The following is a 17,245-nucleotide window of genomic DNA, read 5'->3' as shown; positions in this document are numbered from 1 at the left end:
TACGTATGTTGGTTGGAGGACAGGAGGTGGGGTTTTTATAACACATGGGTCCAGGTCCCTTGTGCTTCACCAAGCGATCGCTGTTAGTTTGGTGTCTGGACCAGAAGTTGAACACGTGGCGAAGCGGTGAGCAGAAGCATGGATGGGATCTGGACTCTGGTTGTGTGTGTCGGAGTTGTGTGTTCTGCTGTGCCTGGTTCAGCTCAGGATTCCACGTAAGTGACGTGGTTTGTTAATACTATCACGATCCAATCATTTTTTGAATACCTGAATTCATATTTTTTGCAGTTTTTAATCTAATGATCCAACTCGTTTCACCAATCAATAACAAGCCATTCCTCCTCTTTCTAGCAGGACATTGTTTCTGATCTCAGGTCCAGAGGTGTTGCATGCTGGGACACCCACTCCGCTGGCTGTCACCGTCCTTGCTGACTTCTCTGGCAGGGTGATGGCTGAAGTGGCACATGGCAACACCAAAGTAGTCCAAACAGAGGACTTCCAAGGAGGTGACTGCAATTACATGGAGGTTTAGGGTTGATATGTATTATTACTTTTTTACTTTTTAGAGGGCTAAAGTATCATTCTGTTTTTAAGGTTTGACCAGCCTCCTCACACTCCCTCCTGTGAGTATGAATGTCCTCTTCCTTGTTCTTTCTTCATTCAAAATTCTGTTTTTTTTTTCTCACAGATGAGAAAATAATACTTGAAAATGATTGAATGACCAGTTTAACCTGATAATCACATGTATATGTATATGTATCTGAAAACAATCGCTCCAGATTCTTGGATCTATAACCCAGAATTCCCTCTTAAACTTGACGGTGAGGGGCTACAGGGGGGACAATCTCATTTTCACCAACACCACCACCCTCAGCTTCAGCCTCAGGAATGTCTCCACCTTTATTCAAACCGACAGATCACGCTACCAACCAGGCGATACTGTCAAAGTCAGAATTGTGTCTGTTCAGTTGGATAACCATCCATACAAAGGCAGAGTGGATGTCTCTGTACAGGTAGGTCTCTGTCTTCTGTGTGAAAGAACAAAGAGAGAGTTGAATAGATTTTTAGCCGGGTATTGTGTGGTGGTGGGAAGTGACGTTCTTTTATCACACACAGGATCCCAGTGGAAGCATTGTCGACAGGTGGGAGTCCACAGGGAATCTGAGGATTGTGTTGTGGGAATTCAGTTTATCCCAGATGTCTCCTCTTGGACAGTGGGCGATCACAACCACAGTGAATGTAGGGTTGAAATATAGAAATGGCTTTACCTTTGTATAGCATGCTGTTTAAAAGACTGCTATTTGAATTGATTAAGAAAAGCATCTTCCCATTTTACCTCCCATCCTCTTCCCTGCAGGGCATGACTGATGAGAAAGCATTCATCGTGGAGCGTTTCAGTAAGAGATCTATCAGTTCATTGCAATATTAGCGGCATAGCTCGAAAGGATGGCACTGTCAGTTGGCCAATCCACCTTTGTGGTATCTCTGGACTATGGATGGATTGCTATGAAATTTTGGTACAGACGCTCATGGTCGCCAGACAATGAATCCTACTGACTTTGGTGATCCCCTGACTTTTCCTCTAGCGCCACCATGAGGTTGACATTGTAGGTTTTTACTGAAATATCTCAACAACTACTGGATGGATTTCCATGAGATTTGGTTCATATATTCAAGGTCCCTAGAGGATACATTCTAAATACTTTGTGATCAGCTGACTTTTATGCCAGCGCCACCATCAGGTCAAAATTCTTATCTGTCCAATACTTTGGTTTATGACCTAATACCTGCAAAACTAATGATATTCCCATCAGCCTCAGCTGTAGCCTACTTTGTGTTTAGTGCTATGTTAGCATGGTAACATGCTAAACTAAGATGATTAAAATGGTAAACATATCTTCAAAACGTCAACATGTTGTATGCACTGTGAGCATGTTAGCATGCTGATGTTAGCATTCAGCTCAAAGCACCATGGTAGAGCCTCACAGAGCTTCTGGCGTGGCTGTAGACTCATTGTCTTGTTTGCAAGTCAACTTAATTACTGCCATTCCCATAATTTTACTGACTGCGGTTGCAGAGCGTCCTCACTTTGAAGTGCTGTTCAGGACACCTTCACAGGTCCTCGTTGGAGCTGACATCTCAGGATCAGTGAGGGCAATGTAAGTTCTGTTAGCTCATTCAAATCAATAATATCAGGTTTACACATATGTTAAGCAAGTATATAGTTGTTTTGTTTTTCCCTCTAGCTACTTCAGTGGACAACCTGTACAGGGAACACTAGCTGTCTCAGTCACTCAGGTGTCTGTTGTGCACAATGCAGCCTCTCCATTCATGCTAACACAAAATAAAGAGGTGAGGTTTTATTGTCCCTGGAGCTCATTTATGAAAAAATGGCCACTACAAGTAGACTCTGTGCTTTTAGCCAGCATTTACAGTCAAAGTATGCATACTAAACGACATTGGCTAACTTTTGACCATTGGTTTTTTAGATCTATGGGTCAACACAGTTTTTCTTCAGCAAAGATCTGCTTCAAGCCATTTACACCTCATCAGGAATTAGCAGCAGTGTACATGTTTCTGCCCGTGTTACTGACAACTCCACAGGTGAGATATATTTTGAAACTATGTTGATTTAAGCAAAGTATGCAACTCAGTTGCATCCTCAAATCATTTGCATCATCCCTTGTCACCCAAGGATTTCAAGTGAACAAAACAGTCGAAGTCCACCTTATGAAGAACACATTCCAGCTCTTGTTCCATGATTTTCCACCTACACTAAAGCCAGCTTTACACTTCTCTACAAAAGTGAGTGAATTATTATTATTCTGTTTATGTGACATCTATTTTAAACCTTTATTTACATGAGCTAACTATCTTCTCTGCTTCTCTGCCGCAGCTAAGAATCTCTAGATTTGACAGAAAGCCACTCCGCTCACTGGATCTAACGCACTCTGCTGTGATTGAAGTCACTCAGAGAACATCCACGACGAATGCTGAAACTACAACTCTGACACTTCCAGTGCCTGAGGACGGGAACATCCACGTAAAGTTTGAATTACAGGATCAAGTAGTGATGCTTTTTATTCGGGTGAGTATTTTGATTTATAGTACCTGGAATGTTGGTCCTCCGGGAGAAGCAGTGTTTGGCAGTTTCGTTGTGTGTAAGACGAGTACTTTCAGCACAGTAGAATTACACACATTATGCCACATTATGTTTAACATTAAGAAAATGAACCCAGGACCTGTAAACTTAAGTAAAGTGTAAGCAAACATCCTAAAACAGATTTAAAACACATTTGACCATGTGAGATGATATATTTTATGTAGCCCAAATGATTATTTTATATTATATGGGTCATATTTTGTGTGAAGCGCTTTGAATAGGCGGAAGACTAGAAAGGCACTATGCAAATACAGTCCGTTTACCATATTTTCTGTATCTTGTGGTTATATTTAGGCAAGATTCCAATCCAGTGAGGAGACTCTGGCGGTCTACAGCAACTACTCCTCTCCTAGTGGCTCATATATTCAGATCTCCATAATCAACACCTTACCTGCACAGGTAACTCTAAACGTATATTTCGTACCATTGTGATACATTAAAAAATGATTAATATAGCAAACGTGCCTAGATTATGTTGTTCATTATGCAAATACATAATTTACCTAACATTTTTAACTTTTAGATTGGATTACCTCTTCAACTAGACGTGGAGAGCACCTTTAAACCAACTAAGCTTCACTTTGTGGTATGTTTGTCATCTGCAAATAACTTAACCTGGCATTTTCTTTTCTGCAATCATGACATATTGCATGTCTATGTGAAGAACCTTACAGAAAGAGTGCTGTGGACTTTGTAGAAGACACGTGAGATTGTAGAAATGTTTATCAGGTGTTACCCCTCAATAATTAAAACTTGACTGCTTACATCAGGGTAAAAAGCAAAATACTTTTGTATTTGCTTTATTAGTGGCAGAGACACTGTTTTTCTGTCGTCCTTTATTTGTAACAATTTAAGTTGTTGTTTTTTTACAAAATAAAAGCAGATAACAAACATCAACAAAGCATTGGAAATAAGTGAGGTAAACATTTCTTAGTCTTCTAAATATAAATCTATCCAGATCCAGATATGATAGTGTCCTTATTGTTTGCAGTGAAGATGATCCGTTTCTTGCATTTTCTGGGAAAGGGGTGCTCCTTATTTCTCAAGAAAAACATCATTTCTTTCCCATCACATACTTGAAATATCCCTTACTATGTCCATCTATTTCATACCAGTTTTTAGTTGTTGCTAAATGGTAACCAGTAGAATTTTACAAAGATACATGTCACTTCTCAATACTACTTCCTCTGTTATCAATCCAAGACACAATATCCTACTGTCTTTAGGAATCACATAACCTAAAATGTCCCTTAAGGTTAAACATATATTCTCCAAATATATGTTGATATTTCCACATGACCAGAAGACGTGGGAATGATTAGCATTTATGTGCCCACACAATCTCCAACACAGCTGTTGAGTATGGAGTTGATTATTTTGAAGCTGAAGTGTGATGAAAAAGCAAATTCTTCCAACTTCATTCACTCCATTTGTAGATGTGTGTTGTGTTACCCAGATACAATGCCAATCCTCCTCTGATATATCTACATTTAGTTCTGATTCCCTTTTGACTTTGACGTATGGAGAACTATTATCTTTACGGATCTGTAAACCCTGTAAGTGTAGAGATCATTGTGGGAACGAGTGGACCTCACTGTGCTCGTTACTTCTTTCAACAAAATATTGAAAGAGGTTTGTAGTAAAATGTAAAGAACAAATACTTTACAATATCCCTTTTATTGTTGTCCTTCCAGGTGAGCTCTAGAGGTCAAGTAGTGGCTGCTGGGACAAAGACTTCCTCCTCTTTTTCTCTGACCCCGACATTGTCCTGGTTCCCTCAGGCCTGTGTCACTGTCTACTGCATCCTTTCTGACGGAGAGGTCACCAGTGACACAGCGCACATACCCATCAACCAACACAACTATGTACTTTAATTTGTTGTTTTTTCAGTGTATTCTATCATATTATTCTAATAGGTGCGCAGTTCTCCTGGACATGCCTGTGATCGTTTGTGTGTTTGCTTTCCGCAGGTATCTCTGAACTGGAGCAGTAACAAAGCCCAGCCAGGTGAACAGGTATCGCTCACTGTGACTGCCCTTGAACCCAGGTCCCAGGTAGGAATCGTGGTAATGGGTTCGCATGATGATGCTCCGCAGGCTGAGCTTGACTTGAAAGTGGAGCAGGTATGACAACCCTTTTTTTAATTTGCCAAACCCTAAAGATTTGAAAGTTGTTTATACATTCAGACAAAAGAGCAAAACATAATCTCTGAAATTGAAACTTCTGTGAACCTTCTTCAGAAAGTCACCTACTGAGATACTATCAGATTTGCTTCATGTCTCCTTTGTCCATTTCACAGTTGAATTACAAAGCACCAGTCTTCCCAGTCTCCTTAATCTGTTGGTTAGATCCTGTATGGTTATTCAGTGTGTGACCACTGAACCAGTTAGTCTGGATGTAACCTATCTGTCTGCTGCTTTGTTAGGAGATGACTCTGCTGTTTCTAAGAGCTGGTAACTCTAGAGTGTTGGGTGCAGGACCTGAGGGTTATTGATGGATGCAAGATGGAGAAAACAAAGCTTCACCACAGTGGACTGTCTTAAGATGACCTTTCCTCATCTCCAAAGCACTGGCGGCGTGTATTGTGTCTGGTAGAATAGACCGTTTTAAAAAGCGAGATTTTATATCACCTGCCAAGACCTGACCTATATTTCACTGGCTGTCACACTAATGATGCATGATCTGATAGTGGACCTCTCAGTACAGGCTTTCATGCTGGTTTATAGCTGTATTTTTAGAAGCTACTGTAACAGATTTACCATTGATATCATTTTTTTCACATCACAGGAATGTAATATTAGGATGCTGACCAATGCCAGACTATATGAGAAAAAGCAGCCTGATGGACCTAAAAATGGTATGATAATAGATAACACAGTGAATAATTGTGACCCTTTAATATAGCATCTACTTTCCATTTGGAATCCCTCTTGTGGCCATTTAGTATATTGGATTGGTCCACAATTCCACAATTTCACCACTACTGGACTTAATCCTCATTCCTCAGATGTTTTTTACAGTCTGAGCTTCCTCTGATCTCTTCTCTCTCTACTTTGGGGTTTTCAGAAAGAGATGCCCTAATGGTAGAGAAGTACTGGAGCCGTTGGATGGATGCCACTGAATCCTTGCTGTGGTTAGACACAAATATTAGGTGAGTGCTGAAAGGTACATATGCTGGAAATGGGAAGGTGATTCAAATGAGTGATCAGTATTGTCAAATATATATAAGCACAGTTCACTGCATACACATATTTAGGACAAAACCTGCTAAATAAATTCAGTGTTTCAGTGACATTTCTGTCATTTCTGTCAGTGATAAAACATGGACAAGCGGGAAGATAACAGTGCCAGATGGCATTACTTCTTTGAGAGCTGTTGCACTGGTGATGTCAGACGACCTGGGTTTGGGCTTCACTCCTTTGCCACAAAAGGTAACTAAATACTCGCTATGAGCCTTTATATACCAGTAATGTTTCTCAAATTTTGGGTTTGTATTTCCCACAAATCTAGTTGTTTCCTTTTGCAAAGAGGATGTTGTGCTTCTTTGTCTGTATTGACAAGAAGACATGGGAAGTGATTTTTACATTTGATTTTAAGTCATTCACCATGCTGTCACTGGGAGAAACTCTAAAGCTTGAAGTCTGTTTGCGCACTTTCTATACTGTCTTGTAAACCAAAACAAAATCTTTGAATTGCAGCTTTAAGAAATTTAATGAAATCTGACGCGATATTATTGGCATTTTGATGGTGATGATCATTTTTTTCGGAGTAATTATATTGTCAAATCAAGAGTCCACAGCCATGCTAGCAGCTCTGTGAGGCTGTAATTAGGCACAGCGGTGCTAATCTAATTCACAGAACTCAAGTGCACATTTACAGTAGTATGGACAGCCTTACAAAGGCTGTAATGGCACTGGTAGGAGCCCTGTTCCCTAACTTTTAATATCCACTGCTAAAAGTATTCGCCAAAGTTGCTTTTGAATAGGTTTATGTTCTGTCATTAACAGTTGACCGTGTCCAAAGATTTTTCCTTGTCTCTGGATGTCCCATCACATCTCATCAGAGGAGAGGAGATTGTGCTGGAGGTGAACATTATCAACCATTTAGAGAATGACATAGAGGTATGAAGGACTACATTTGTGGAATATTCTGACTAAAATAGGACTGTTAAATTGTCCGAACTGTTGCACAAGCATTACATTTTTCTTTAGATACAACAAGAAACTCCCTAACTGATGATTTATTAGTATTTTCCAATGATAAACACCTGTCACTGTCATTTATGGCACTTAGAAAGTGCTACATTCTTTGTTTTAAAGGATGGTGCTTTGTTCACATATGTTTCTCTCCACAGGTCATCCTGCTGCTAGCTCAGAGTGAGACCTTTGAGTTTGTTTTGGCAGATAAAGGGGATGTCTCCGTGGTAAATGCCCAAAAGCTCACCTTAGGGAGTCATGTGTCTGCTTCAGCGCTGTTCCCTATAAGGCCTGTGGCTCTGGGCGAGATGGAAATATCTGTGGACGCCATATCTGCGGAGGCCTCAGATAGCCTTGTTTGGAGAGTGCTTGTGAAGGTGTGGTATGATGGAAACATTGGATAATATCTATGAATTTAGTGCGTGAAGTCTAACTGAGTGAGGTTGAGAATAGCGGGGATGTAGCAAAGAGGTTGCTGGTTTAAATCCTCTTCTTGTCTGGCTATGCATGTGATGTCTCAATAAAAAAAGTGTATTTAGAAAGTAGTAGGAAATGCAACGTGCTACGTGGCATACGGTAAATCCTATGATAACAGTGAATTACTTCCATGTTCCCGAAGCCTGAGGGAGTTGAACAGACCTTCTCAGAGACTCTGTTCCTGGAGCTGGCACCAGGGAAACACAACAATTCCAGATCCGTCTCCTTCTCCTTTCCACCAGATGTGGTACCAGGCAGCCAGAGGGCCCATGTGGCATTGGTTGGTATGTCTACCATTTGTCCTCCTTGTTGTGCCAGTGGCAGTTCCATCTGAGTGCTCCTCATGTTTACTATTAGTCAATTAGGCATGTGTAATATGTGCTCGCATTTTCCTTTGTGCTTAGATGATGAGCTTGGGTATATGAGCATCAAGCTCAGCGTGGTCCTGAAAACATTTAGGTACTGAATGTTGAAAAATGGAAACGATGGACATCAAACAGGAATGTTTATGGCGGGCAGATTCTGAACAGCTGTCAGGCTGTTTGGCTTGGCTCCATTCAAGTTGAGGGATGTTGGCCATTTGTCATGGTAGAAAGGCAATCCTCAGTATTTTCCTCAGATGGTCCCAAATTTGTGGTTTCTGTACTTGTTGTGATAGTGAGCTTTATTAAACATCAAGCAAATGTGCCGGATGGAGTTTTTGTCTCTAATGTAGCTTTCTGCTTGTGATGGTGTTTTATAGTTTCTTCTCCATTTTCCCATACCTTGTAACTTCAGTCCATGCTGTGACTTTTCAAGTGGCCATTTCAAAAATATTGTTTCCTTTTACATACATGTCAATAGTTGCCACATTTGAACTGCTATGGTGAAGAACAAATTTTAGGGGTTTCCTGAAAGCATTGGTGATTTGTGTGTTACAAATCACACCAATGTCAGATTTGTTAATAGTAGTATGTGGTAGTATGGTAAAGGTGGGAAAAGTTGTAATTATTCACAGTACAGTCACCCTATAGTTCTGTCCAATCTGAAACCTATTGGTGAACATGTTGTGCAACAATTAAATCCTTCCTCCTTCCCTCCTGTATTGCTTTACACAGGTGATATCTTGGCCTTGTCCATCAGAAACTTGGATTCGCTGGTTCAGATGCCTCTTGGTTGTGGGGAGCAGAACATGATCCACTTTGCTCCAAGTATTTATGTTCTCCAGTACCTGGACACGTCAAACCAGGACAATAAGGAGATCAAGAGCAGGGCTCTGGGCTACATGAAGGAAGGTAAGCTGCCTTTTATGTCAGAATCAGAAATACTTTATGTGCAACTTAAATGTAGTAGGGCATCTTTTGAGTGATGCTTCATTGGATTAAGTTGCAAACTTTTTATATTTTCTGCTGTAAGGATATCAGAGACAACTGTCCTACCAACGAGATGACGGTTCATTCAGTGCTTTTGGAGCAAGCAACACCTCTGGTAGCACATGGTAAGTCACCAATGTAATGGTTGTTGCACTTGTTGCAGGCATTTTTGCAAATATTCAGTATTGTTACATAACTGGAGTACATTTATTTCACTCAATCATGCTGGGACGTGGTTAAAATAAGTTGTCTTTTTTGCAACTTTCTCTCTTTTCTGAGAGGACATCACGTTGTGTTAGTTTAGAAGGTAAAAAAATGCTTTTAATTTCTCTGCTGCTAATGCTCCGTCTCCTTTCTGTCGTCCCAGGTTGACAGCCTTCGTGCTGAGGTGCTTCCTCCAAGCTCAGCCCCACATGCTGATAGACCAGAGTGTCCTGGCCAGGGCCATGACTTGGCTTCTGAAACACCAGGGACCCCAGGGAGAGTTCAGTGAGGTGGGCAGGTTGATCCACACAGAGATGCAGGGAGGACTGGATAATGGTACGGTGGCACTCACTGCGTATGTACTGATTGCACTGCTGGAGGACGCGAGCTATGTGGTGAGTTAGGGGAATTTATGTATTTCAGTAGAGAAAGTTACAATATGGGATTTTACAAAATTCTCACATTTGGGAACTAGCTAAAACTATTTTGTTGAGTATATACTAAATGCTGTATATGAGGTATATGAGAAAAAGAGGTCAAATGACAGTAACAATCTTTTGTCTGGTTCCTCTGTGTGAAGAACATGTACCCAGGAAATGTGTCTTTGGCCCAGAGTTACCTGGAGGACAAAGTGTCCAGTGGAGTGGTCAGTAACTACAGCCTGTGTCTGGTGGCCTATGCTTTAGCTCTGGCCAATAGTCCTGTGGCCGGCACTGCCCTGGCTGAGCTCAGCAGGAGAGCTGACTACAGAGGTAATTTAGTAAAGGTATTCTGTTGTTTTATGGTCAGGAATGTGCACAAGTCACATATCTACTTTAATGCCTTACCTCACTTTTTTTGTTTGTTTGTTTTCTTTGTCTTATTATTGTTGTTGATACCAGAGACGGGTGCATTACGTCCTATGAAACTGCCACTTTATGGACATTTCCTGGCCAGGTTTTGTTCCATTTTGACTTAAGAGATGTCGGACTAAGAAAACTATTTTAGTTACAAGGAGTTACAAATATTTGATTGTTGTTTTAGCACCGCCTTAATGTGAACTCACCAGAAATTTGTTACCCTGATGTTAAATGTTAAATGACCATGCTGTCAAGCTTCAGACTAAATTCTTTCTTTTTTTGTCAAATACATGCCACATTTCAATATTGATTGTGGCTAAAGAACAAGGGCTCCAAAATTTTTGGATTATCAGTATTATCATAATTGATTATCAGTATAAAGAAATGCTGCATGCCATATTTGGGGATGACTAGAAGTCAAAGAGGAGTTTGCAAATGTTTTCTACCACCAATGATGAAAGAACTACAGGCCAACATGTAAAACATGTTGCTATACAGTAGCTACCCCTAAAGACTAAAAGACTTATCATTGTTTTACATACTGCTACCTTAAAAAAGACTTAATTTGTAGGTAGTTACTGTATTGTACCACCATCTGGTCAGTTGCTAGAACTTTTTTAGTTGTGTAGTGGGCGAGATTTCTTCAAACTCTGACTCTTGTGGGTCCTAAGTTCCTAAGATCCAGATTCTTGTAGAAGAAGAACAAGAGCAGCAGCAACACAAAAATAGCACTTTGTGTGTGATTAAATCTCTAATGACATTTGTAGAGATTTTTTTAAATTGTGCAGCATGATAAATCTGTGTACAAGCTTATATTGATTACGTTGTCTGTCATTTTGTTCGAAAGATGGAGTCATGATCTGGAGATCCTCAGCTAGCCTGGAGTCACATGACTGGCGGCCGCGCTCAGCCCAGATCGAGATGGCCTCTTATGTGCTGCTGGCTTTTTTTAGGCGTGGCAACTTTGTGGAGGGGATCGCACTCTTTAAATGGTTAAGCAAGCAGAGAAACCATCTAGGAGGCTTCGGGACGACACAGGTGACACACCACACCTTTTTTTGTTACTCGAGAAACTGATATTTAACTAAGCAGCTGGAAATACAATAAGACCTGTTTGTTCAAAGTAGACTATAGAGTTGAGAGTTTTGAACAGACTGACAAACTGATGGAAAGGAGACTGATTGGAGCCAGATAGTTAGTTTGGGCTTAATGTGCTTTAAGTTGTGAGATTTTTGGGATTTTGTCTGATTTTCCAGTAGTGTTCCTATGTCTCTGGCCAGCACGTGCTGAAAGCTTAAGGGGAAACGCATGATGACATTTGAAAATGCCAATTTTATAATTATGTTTTATGCAAACTGATAAAATATACATACACAGTTTGTTAATTAAGTGGGAAAACGTATCACAGTTTTAGCCAACTGTGGTACCATATTGCAAAATATCCCCCAATTCTGCACCAAATGATATATAAGCTGATATAATCCATATGCAGGTATTTTGACCCCTTGTCTTCCTCAGGACACAGTAGTTGCCCTCCAGGCTCTGGCTTACTATGCTGCCTTCAGTGGTGCCAACGCCATTGACCTCAGTCTCAACATATCTTCCCTAACGTCTTCGTCACTATTTAGGATCAACTCCACCACCTATCAGACGTGTCAGAGCCGAGAGGTAATAGATCTGGGTGGAATCCCGTGCTTGTTGTGTAATTTATAAATGATTTGATATATTGGATATTTTGTATGATGCTGTATTAACTGCACCAAGTGGTGGACTTTCTTTATTTTCCTACTTTTACGTTATGTTTCTTAGATTAATGCTGACAAAGATCTAAACCTAAATATATACATGGAAGGAAGAGGATTTGCAATACTTCAGGTACAGTTGTACAGTGTTACTGTTTTTCTTTGTCTGTGCTGTACATTCATTACATGACATTTATTAACTGTAAACTATGACATTTGATTACATGATTTGCAGCTTTAATATGAATTCTGCTCAACCTATCCATGTTTAAGGAAAATGTAACACCACAGCTCCAAACTAAACCCCCACAGTGCAGGAATGTTTTCATACCTCCATCATATTCAACTCAACATATAGTAAAGAATAGTTTCACAACTGGAACATGACCAGAATAAATTGAACGCAGCAGCTGTGCATGATAGCTTCACCCAGCACAATGTTCTGCATTGTAAATGCTAAACCAAAACAGCTAAATGTAAATGATAGCATGATAATGGACTCTCAGCAATTAACATCTGGAACACATGTTGTAGCTTGAAGTCCTGTCTGCATTTAGTGGGTCCAGATAATATCACTCAGAGGAGGACTTGGGTGAAAGGTTAATCTTTTCACTGTGTTCAATATTACAACCTATAGTCTTCTGTTCCAGACCCCATCTATTACATATCCTGTTTTTGACCTTCTGTGATTCAATGTTTTAATGTTGAAACGAGTAAACAAATACAGAGATTCAATCCTTACTTAATTTTTGCTTCATGGAATGGAGGGTTTTCTCAAGACTATAACAGATATAATTGCATTTGCTCTTAATCATAATCTCTGGCTGTGCTATCGGGCAGTACAGTAAACTTGAGCTCTTCGCCACTAAATCTAAGTTTTTACATTTTTAAACATCTCCATGAATCCTTCCAGATGAATGTCTTTTACAACCTGGAGAGCAAAGCATTTTCACAGAACCTCCAGCAAGCCACAGATGAGGAGGCTTTCTCATTGGTTGTGAATGTTACTGAGGAAAGAGACCACAATCACATGCTGGTATCTATATGCACGAGGTACAACACACAGACCTATATATCAAGTTAATTTTGTTTCTTTTTAAACACTTATTTTAAATTATGGCTATATTTATGACATCATCCTTATTTTTTAGGTTGTGTTGCCATGCATGTCAAATATTCTGTAAACCAGGGACTCAAATCATATGACGTCTAGCTTTTGTCCTCTCTAGGTTAAATGACAATCAGGCGATATCTCATACGGGCATGGTTATATTGGATGTGGGCATGCTCAGTGGTTTCAGTCTCTCTCCTGGAGCTGCTGCCCCAACAGATCTTATCAGGAAGGTGGAGATACTGCCTGAGAAAGTCAGCCTCTACCTAGATTCAGTAAGTGTTTCATCATGTCATCATTTCATGGGCAGGCATGAAAAGTTGAGTTGGGCCACATTGCAGTTTTAGTTGTATGAACATTTCGTTACAACAGAACTGCTAGAACAATCTTATTGGCCATGTTCAATCATCATGGGTGGAGCCCAAGAACCAGGGCTGAAGCCGGGTTTTTACAAATACCGAAGACATAAATTTTATTTCCCAACATTATGGTTTAAATGAAGTCTCAAAGCCTTCACCACACTGCCAAGAATATAATTCTGGTGGCTGATTACTACATACTTACTATATATATATATATATATATATATATATATATATATATATATATATATATATATATATTTATTTATTTCAATATTGTAAACCCATCATGAGTAATTTTTGTCTTTTTCAAGTACAAACTTCTCCTCAGGTCATTCAAACATTTCCCACATTCCCAGATGTAAAACTGAGAACATGACTTCTGTGTCCTCAATGGTAGCTACCGTGAAATACTTTTCTTGTTAAGTACAATTTAAGGTGTAATAGAGGAGCACTAGTGCACTTGTTGCTAACTGAAAAAGGCTAGTTAGCTACAGTATATCGCAACCTACAGTGACTAGTTTAGCTAGGTTGAGCTAGGCCTAGCTGAAAAAAACCAAACTAATGTTTCTTTTTTACATTTACAATATTTGCTTCTGTTAGGTGGTTAAAGGAGGGTTTTTTTGCACTTCTCACTGACTTCTCTCCTCCCAAAACTTGCTTCTGAAATATAATAGAGAAAATGATTTCCTACGTCAGATACTTGTACACATTCCCAAGATATGAAAGAATAAGATAAGTAAAATCTATATTGTGTTTTACCACATGTCATCATTTACTTTTCTGGTCCCATTTGCAGCTTACCAAGTCAGAGGTTTGCTTCAGACTTCCAATCCTCAGAGATTACAAAGTGGCCCACGTACAGGATGCTGTGGTGCAGGTTTATGACTACTATGAACCTAGTGAGTACAGTTTCAAACAGTTATGATGCTATTAAAGTCTACTTTGTCTTGTGTTGGACTGGCAAAAGTCAAGACCACTAAGCTCACTGGCCAGTATGATTTTACAGTGATATACACAGGGTGTCGTGTACTGATTTTCATAATATCATAAGATTATTTTCCCCGTGTCACAGCGAGAAAAGCAACACGACCATACAACTCGGATGTTCTGCACAACATGAACTCCTGCCTCTTCTGTGGTAAAGACTGTAAACGCTGTAGGCCAGGAATCCGTATCACGGTGTCCTCCCTGTCATCTCACTCAATAAGCAGCGCCACCTTCAGCTTGATTTGCCTGTTTCTAGGAGTCACTGCTTTTGTTATTGTAGTCTAATTGGATTGAATTATAGCTAAGATATAATCAGATGTAATGAATATACTTTGAGAGGCATAATTTTAGCATGTACACACACTGATATGCACTGGATGCAATTTCAAATGTTTTTTTAATACAAAAGTTAGTATTTCTTGACAAATGATTGTAATTTTTAGAGGCCTGTTTGCATGCTGCTCTTTTGCTTGGTGCACGTGCCTTCTACTGTTTACGATGTGTTTTGTATTGTTTTTGGATAGAATGTATATGAGAAATTACTTCTAATCTTTGGAAACCTACCTGTTAAATTTCATTTATGTATTCAGCATATTTTTATGGTGCGATGCATTAGAGAACAAATAAAGTAATTTCTTTACTTAGTTGGTGAAACCTACCAGTCTTCGTATGATTCCATGTGTTGACTGGAATAGAAAGTTCATGTACAGTTGGGAGCAGAACAAATGTATTTATTTGTCAGTTCCATATGTGTCCTGTTGTCGCCATTTTGGCAGAAAGTGCAGACATGCTGCCTGAAGCAATATAAAGGCTAAAATAAGATTTATTCTACAGCTCTACTGTGCTTTCCAGCAAATGGCTGACTTTTGGGTTTAATATGTTTTACTCGTGTTGATATATAACAGCTTGAGTGAACCAGACACTCACTGAGTTAGGCTTTAAATATGGCACCAAGGAGGAAAATACCCTGTAAGATCATTTGGAGTGAGATAAAGTCTACCTTACCCCTCTGCCACGTCACAAATCTCTGAGCCAAAGGAATGCAGACTGACCTGCAGAAGTATGCAGAGGGAACACACACATGTAAGCCATCACTGGAGAGTAATCAGGTTTGACGTCGCTGATGTATCATGAAATATGAATGTTATTTCTAAGATTCCAGCCTACCACGGCCTATTTCATGTTTTACAACATAAACATTTTACACCATGTTCACCTGAACATGACTACATTTATTTTTTTCATTCTACTAATCAATAATTTAACACAGACAGCATTTTACTTTAACAACAATAAGTCTCTGTATACAGTAAATGGAAGCATAGTAAAATAGTGAATCTCCAATATTCCCAAGACAATACTGTTCGTATGGAAAGCTATAGATGTTTTTTACCAAAGTTAAATGTGATCAAGCTTTCAGCAAACATCCGCCCTGTTGAAGTGTCCATTAAGTTAAAGGAGGTTTGTTTTGTAGCTGAACCTGACCTTTGACCTCTTTGGAGGTCAGCTTCACCCTACCCTTAAGCCTTTTTTGAAAAGATATGCTGTTTTGTGTTTCAATGGCAATGCATGTCTGGTTTTTATGCCTAATATGTTTTTATAAGGCCCACTGGGCAAGGCAATTTTCCTAAAGGGGCAATAAAGTTTTTTGTTCATAAGCAAAAGTAGACATGGAATGAAGTTGAGAATATGAGTTGTTACACAAAAAGCAAACGCATACTTCGGACAAACTTCTACACATTTGGACTTTTAACTTTTGGCTTCATTTGAATGTAATAAATGGTTACAACTTGCGAGACGATCTCCCAGAAGTGCTTCTCTTGCCTTATTCCTTACTTTAAAAAGAAGTGAATCCTCCTGTAAAGTTGATTTACCACACTACTGTGACATGAAAAAATCTACAGAATTACTGCAAAGACGGTTACAGGTAGAGGTATATATACATACAGTGTTGTTACTGTGAGGATGTTGGGATATCCCAAATTTTGACCATATGTGACCACTCTTGTGTTGTATTCTCCCTGCTAGGCCCCGCACTGTTCGCATTATGTTGCTGTTATAAGACATTACTGTTATATAAGCATGTTGCTCTAACTACACACCAGGAGTTTAAGCAACCTCAGAAAAAGGGGAAAACACACACTTGGATACAAAAACATTATGGATTGATAGAACACATTTTGCAACTACACTTGTCACAGTTACCCCAAAGCAGAAATAAAACAATTCCATACAGTTTCCATAAAAATTTACACTGTTTTTAATGGCTCTTGGCAATTCTTGTTTCTTGTTTTTCACAAAATGCTGAAAACCTGCAGTACCAGACTCACTAACACTAGATGGCAGGCTTGGTATCATAATAGCGACAGTTTCAAAGCTTAGGTGAGCTCTCAAGCCCTTATAAACTGATACTATCACAAACAGGAAATACTTTTGGCCTGCACACTTGTCTACATGTCTGTGATTTAATAATACATTTGCTGTTACTACTAAATACAACAAGTGCTTATCATGTAGGGAGGACGTGATGTCTGGGAAAAGATTCACTCCTCAAAGAGTTCAGCACAGTTTTGATATGAGTGAGTTTTTGTGTCATCCTGTATGCTTTGAGAACTTTCTGCCTGTAAATAATAGTGTTGTTTATTTAACTGTGCTGTGGCTCTGGTGTAACTGTGTATTCATGTGGGATAACATCACACACATAAAGGTCATGACAAATGACCCTTACCAACCAGTACCTTGTTGTGGGTCAGGCTACAAAAACAGACAACAGTCAGTCAGGGGCATACACTGGTCATGATGTCATGCA

The 17,245-nt window shown here is 39.5% G+C and overlaps 1 protein-coding gene across 3 annotated transcripts; it reads left to right on the top strand.

Annotated features, from left to right (window-relative positions):
* Positions 1-75: 75 nt before the first annotated feature.
* On the top strand, positions 76-16,105 carry LOC122861724 (CD109 antigen-like). Of its 3 annotated transcripts, none has more exons than XM_044166545.1 (32): positions 76-215; positions 355-506; positions 595-623; positions 780-1,013; positions 1,117-1,239; positions 1,358-1,397; positions 2,078-2,159; positions 2,247-2,352; positions 2,490-2,604; positions 2,696-2,805; positions 2,897-3,088; positions 3,458-3,562; positions 3,687-3,749; positions 4,858-5,028; positions 5,134-5,286; positions 5,951-6,020; positions 6,230-6,314; positions 6,477-6,594; positions 7,171-7,284; positions 7,518-7,736; positions 7,979-8,120; positions 8,934-9,110; positions 9,232-9,313; positions 9,556-9,787; positions 9,973-10,144; positions 11,079-11,269; positions 11,750-11,899; positions 12,041-12,106; positions 12,887-13,026; positions 13,203-13,359; positions 14,246-14,348; positions 14,522-16,105. In XM_044166545.1, exons 1-32 carry the CDS (start codon positions 139-141, stop codon positions 14,719-14,721), a joined length of 4,170 nt encoding a protein of 1,389 aa, XP_044022480.1. In that variant the 5' UTR covers positions 76-138; the 3' UTR covers positions 14,722-16,105. The 3 variants fall into 3 exon arrangements, with proteins under 3 accessions (XP_044022480.1, XP_044022479.1, XP_044022481.1); XM_044166544.1 differs by having other exon boundaries at positions 352-506; XM_044166546.1 differs by lacking the exons at positions 76-215; positions 355-506; positions 595-623 and having other exon boundaries at positions 796-821; positions 917-1,013.
* The last annotated feature ends 1,140 nt before the right edge of the window (positions 16,106-17,245 follow it).

Source organism: Siniperca chuatsi, linkage group LG15 (genome assembly GCF_020085105.1).
Source record: "Siniperca chuatsi isolate FFG_IHB_CAS linkage group LG15, ASM2008510v1, whole genome shotgun sequence".
Classification (NCBI taxonomy): domain Eukaryota; kingdom Metazoa; phylum Chordata; class Actinopteri; order Centrarchiformes; family Sinipercidae; genus Siniperca; species Siniperca chuatsi.
The sequence above is the reverse complement of the archived record's forward strand: the minus strand, read 5'-3'. Positions and strand labels throughout refer to the sequence as shown.

Coding starts and splice junctions, on each gene's coding strand:
- LOC122861724 (XM_044166544.1), top strand. CDS start 139: ATGGATGGGATCTGGACTCTGGTTGTGTGTGTCGGAGTTGTGTGTTCT. Junction 1,398..2,077: donor ATTCATCGTGGAGCGTTTCA/GTAAGAGATCTA, acceptor CTGCGGTTGCAG/AGCGTCCTCACTTTGAAGTG. Junction 6,021..6,229: donor GCCTGATGGACCTAAAAATG/GTATGATAATAG, acceptor TGGGGTTTTCAG/AAAGAGATGCCCTAATGGTA.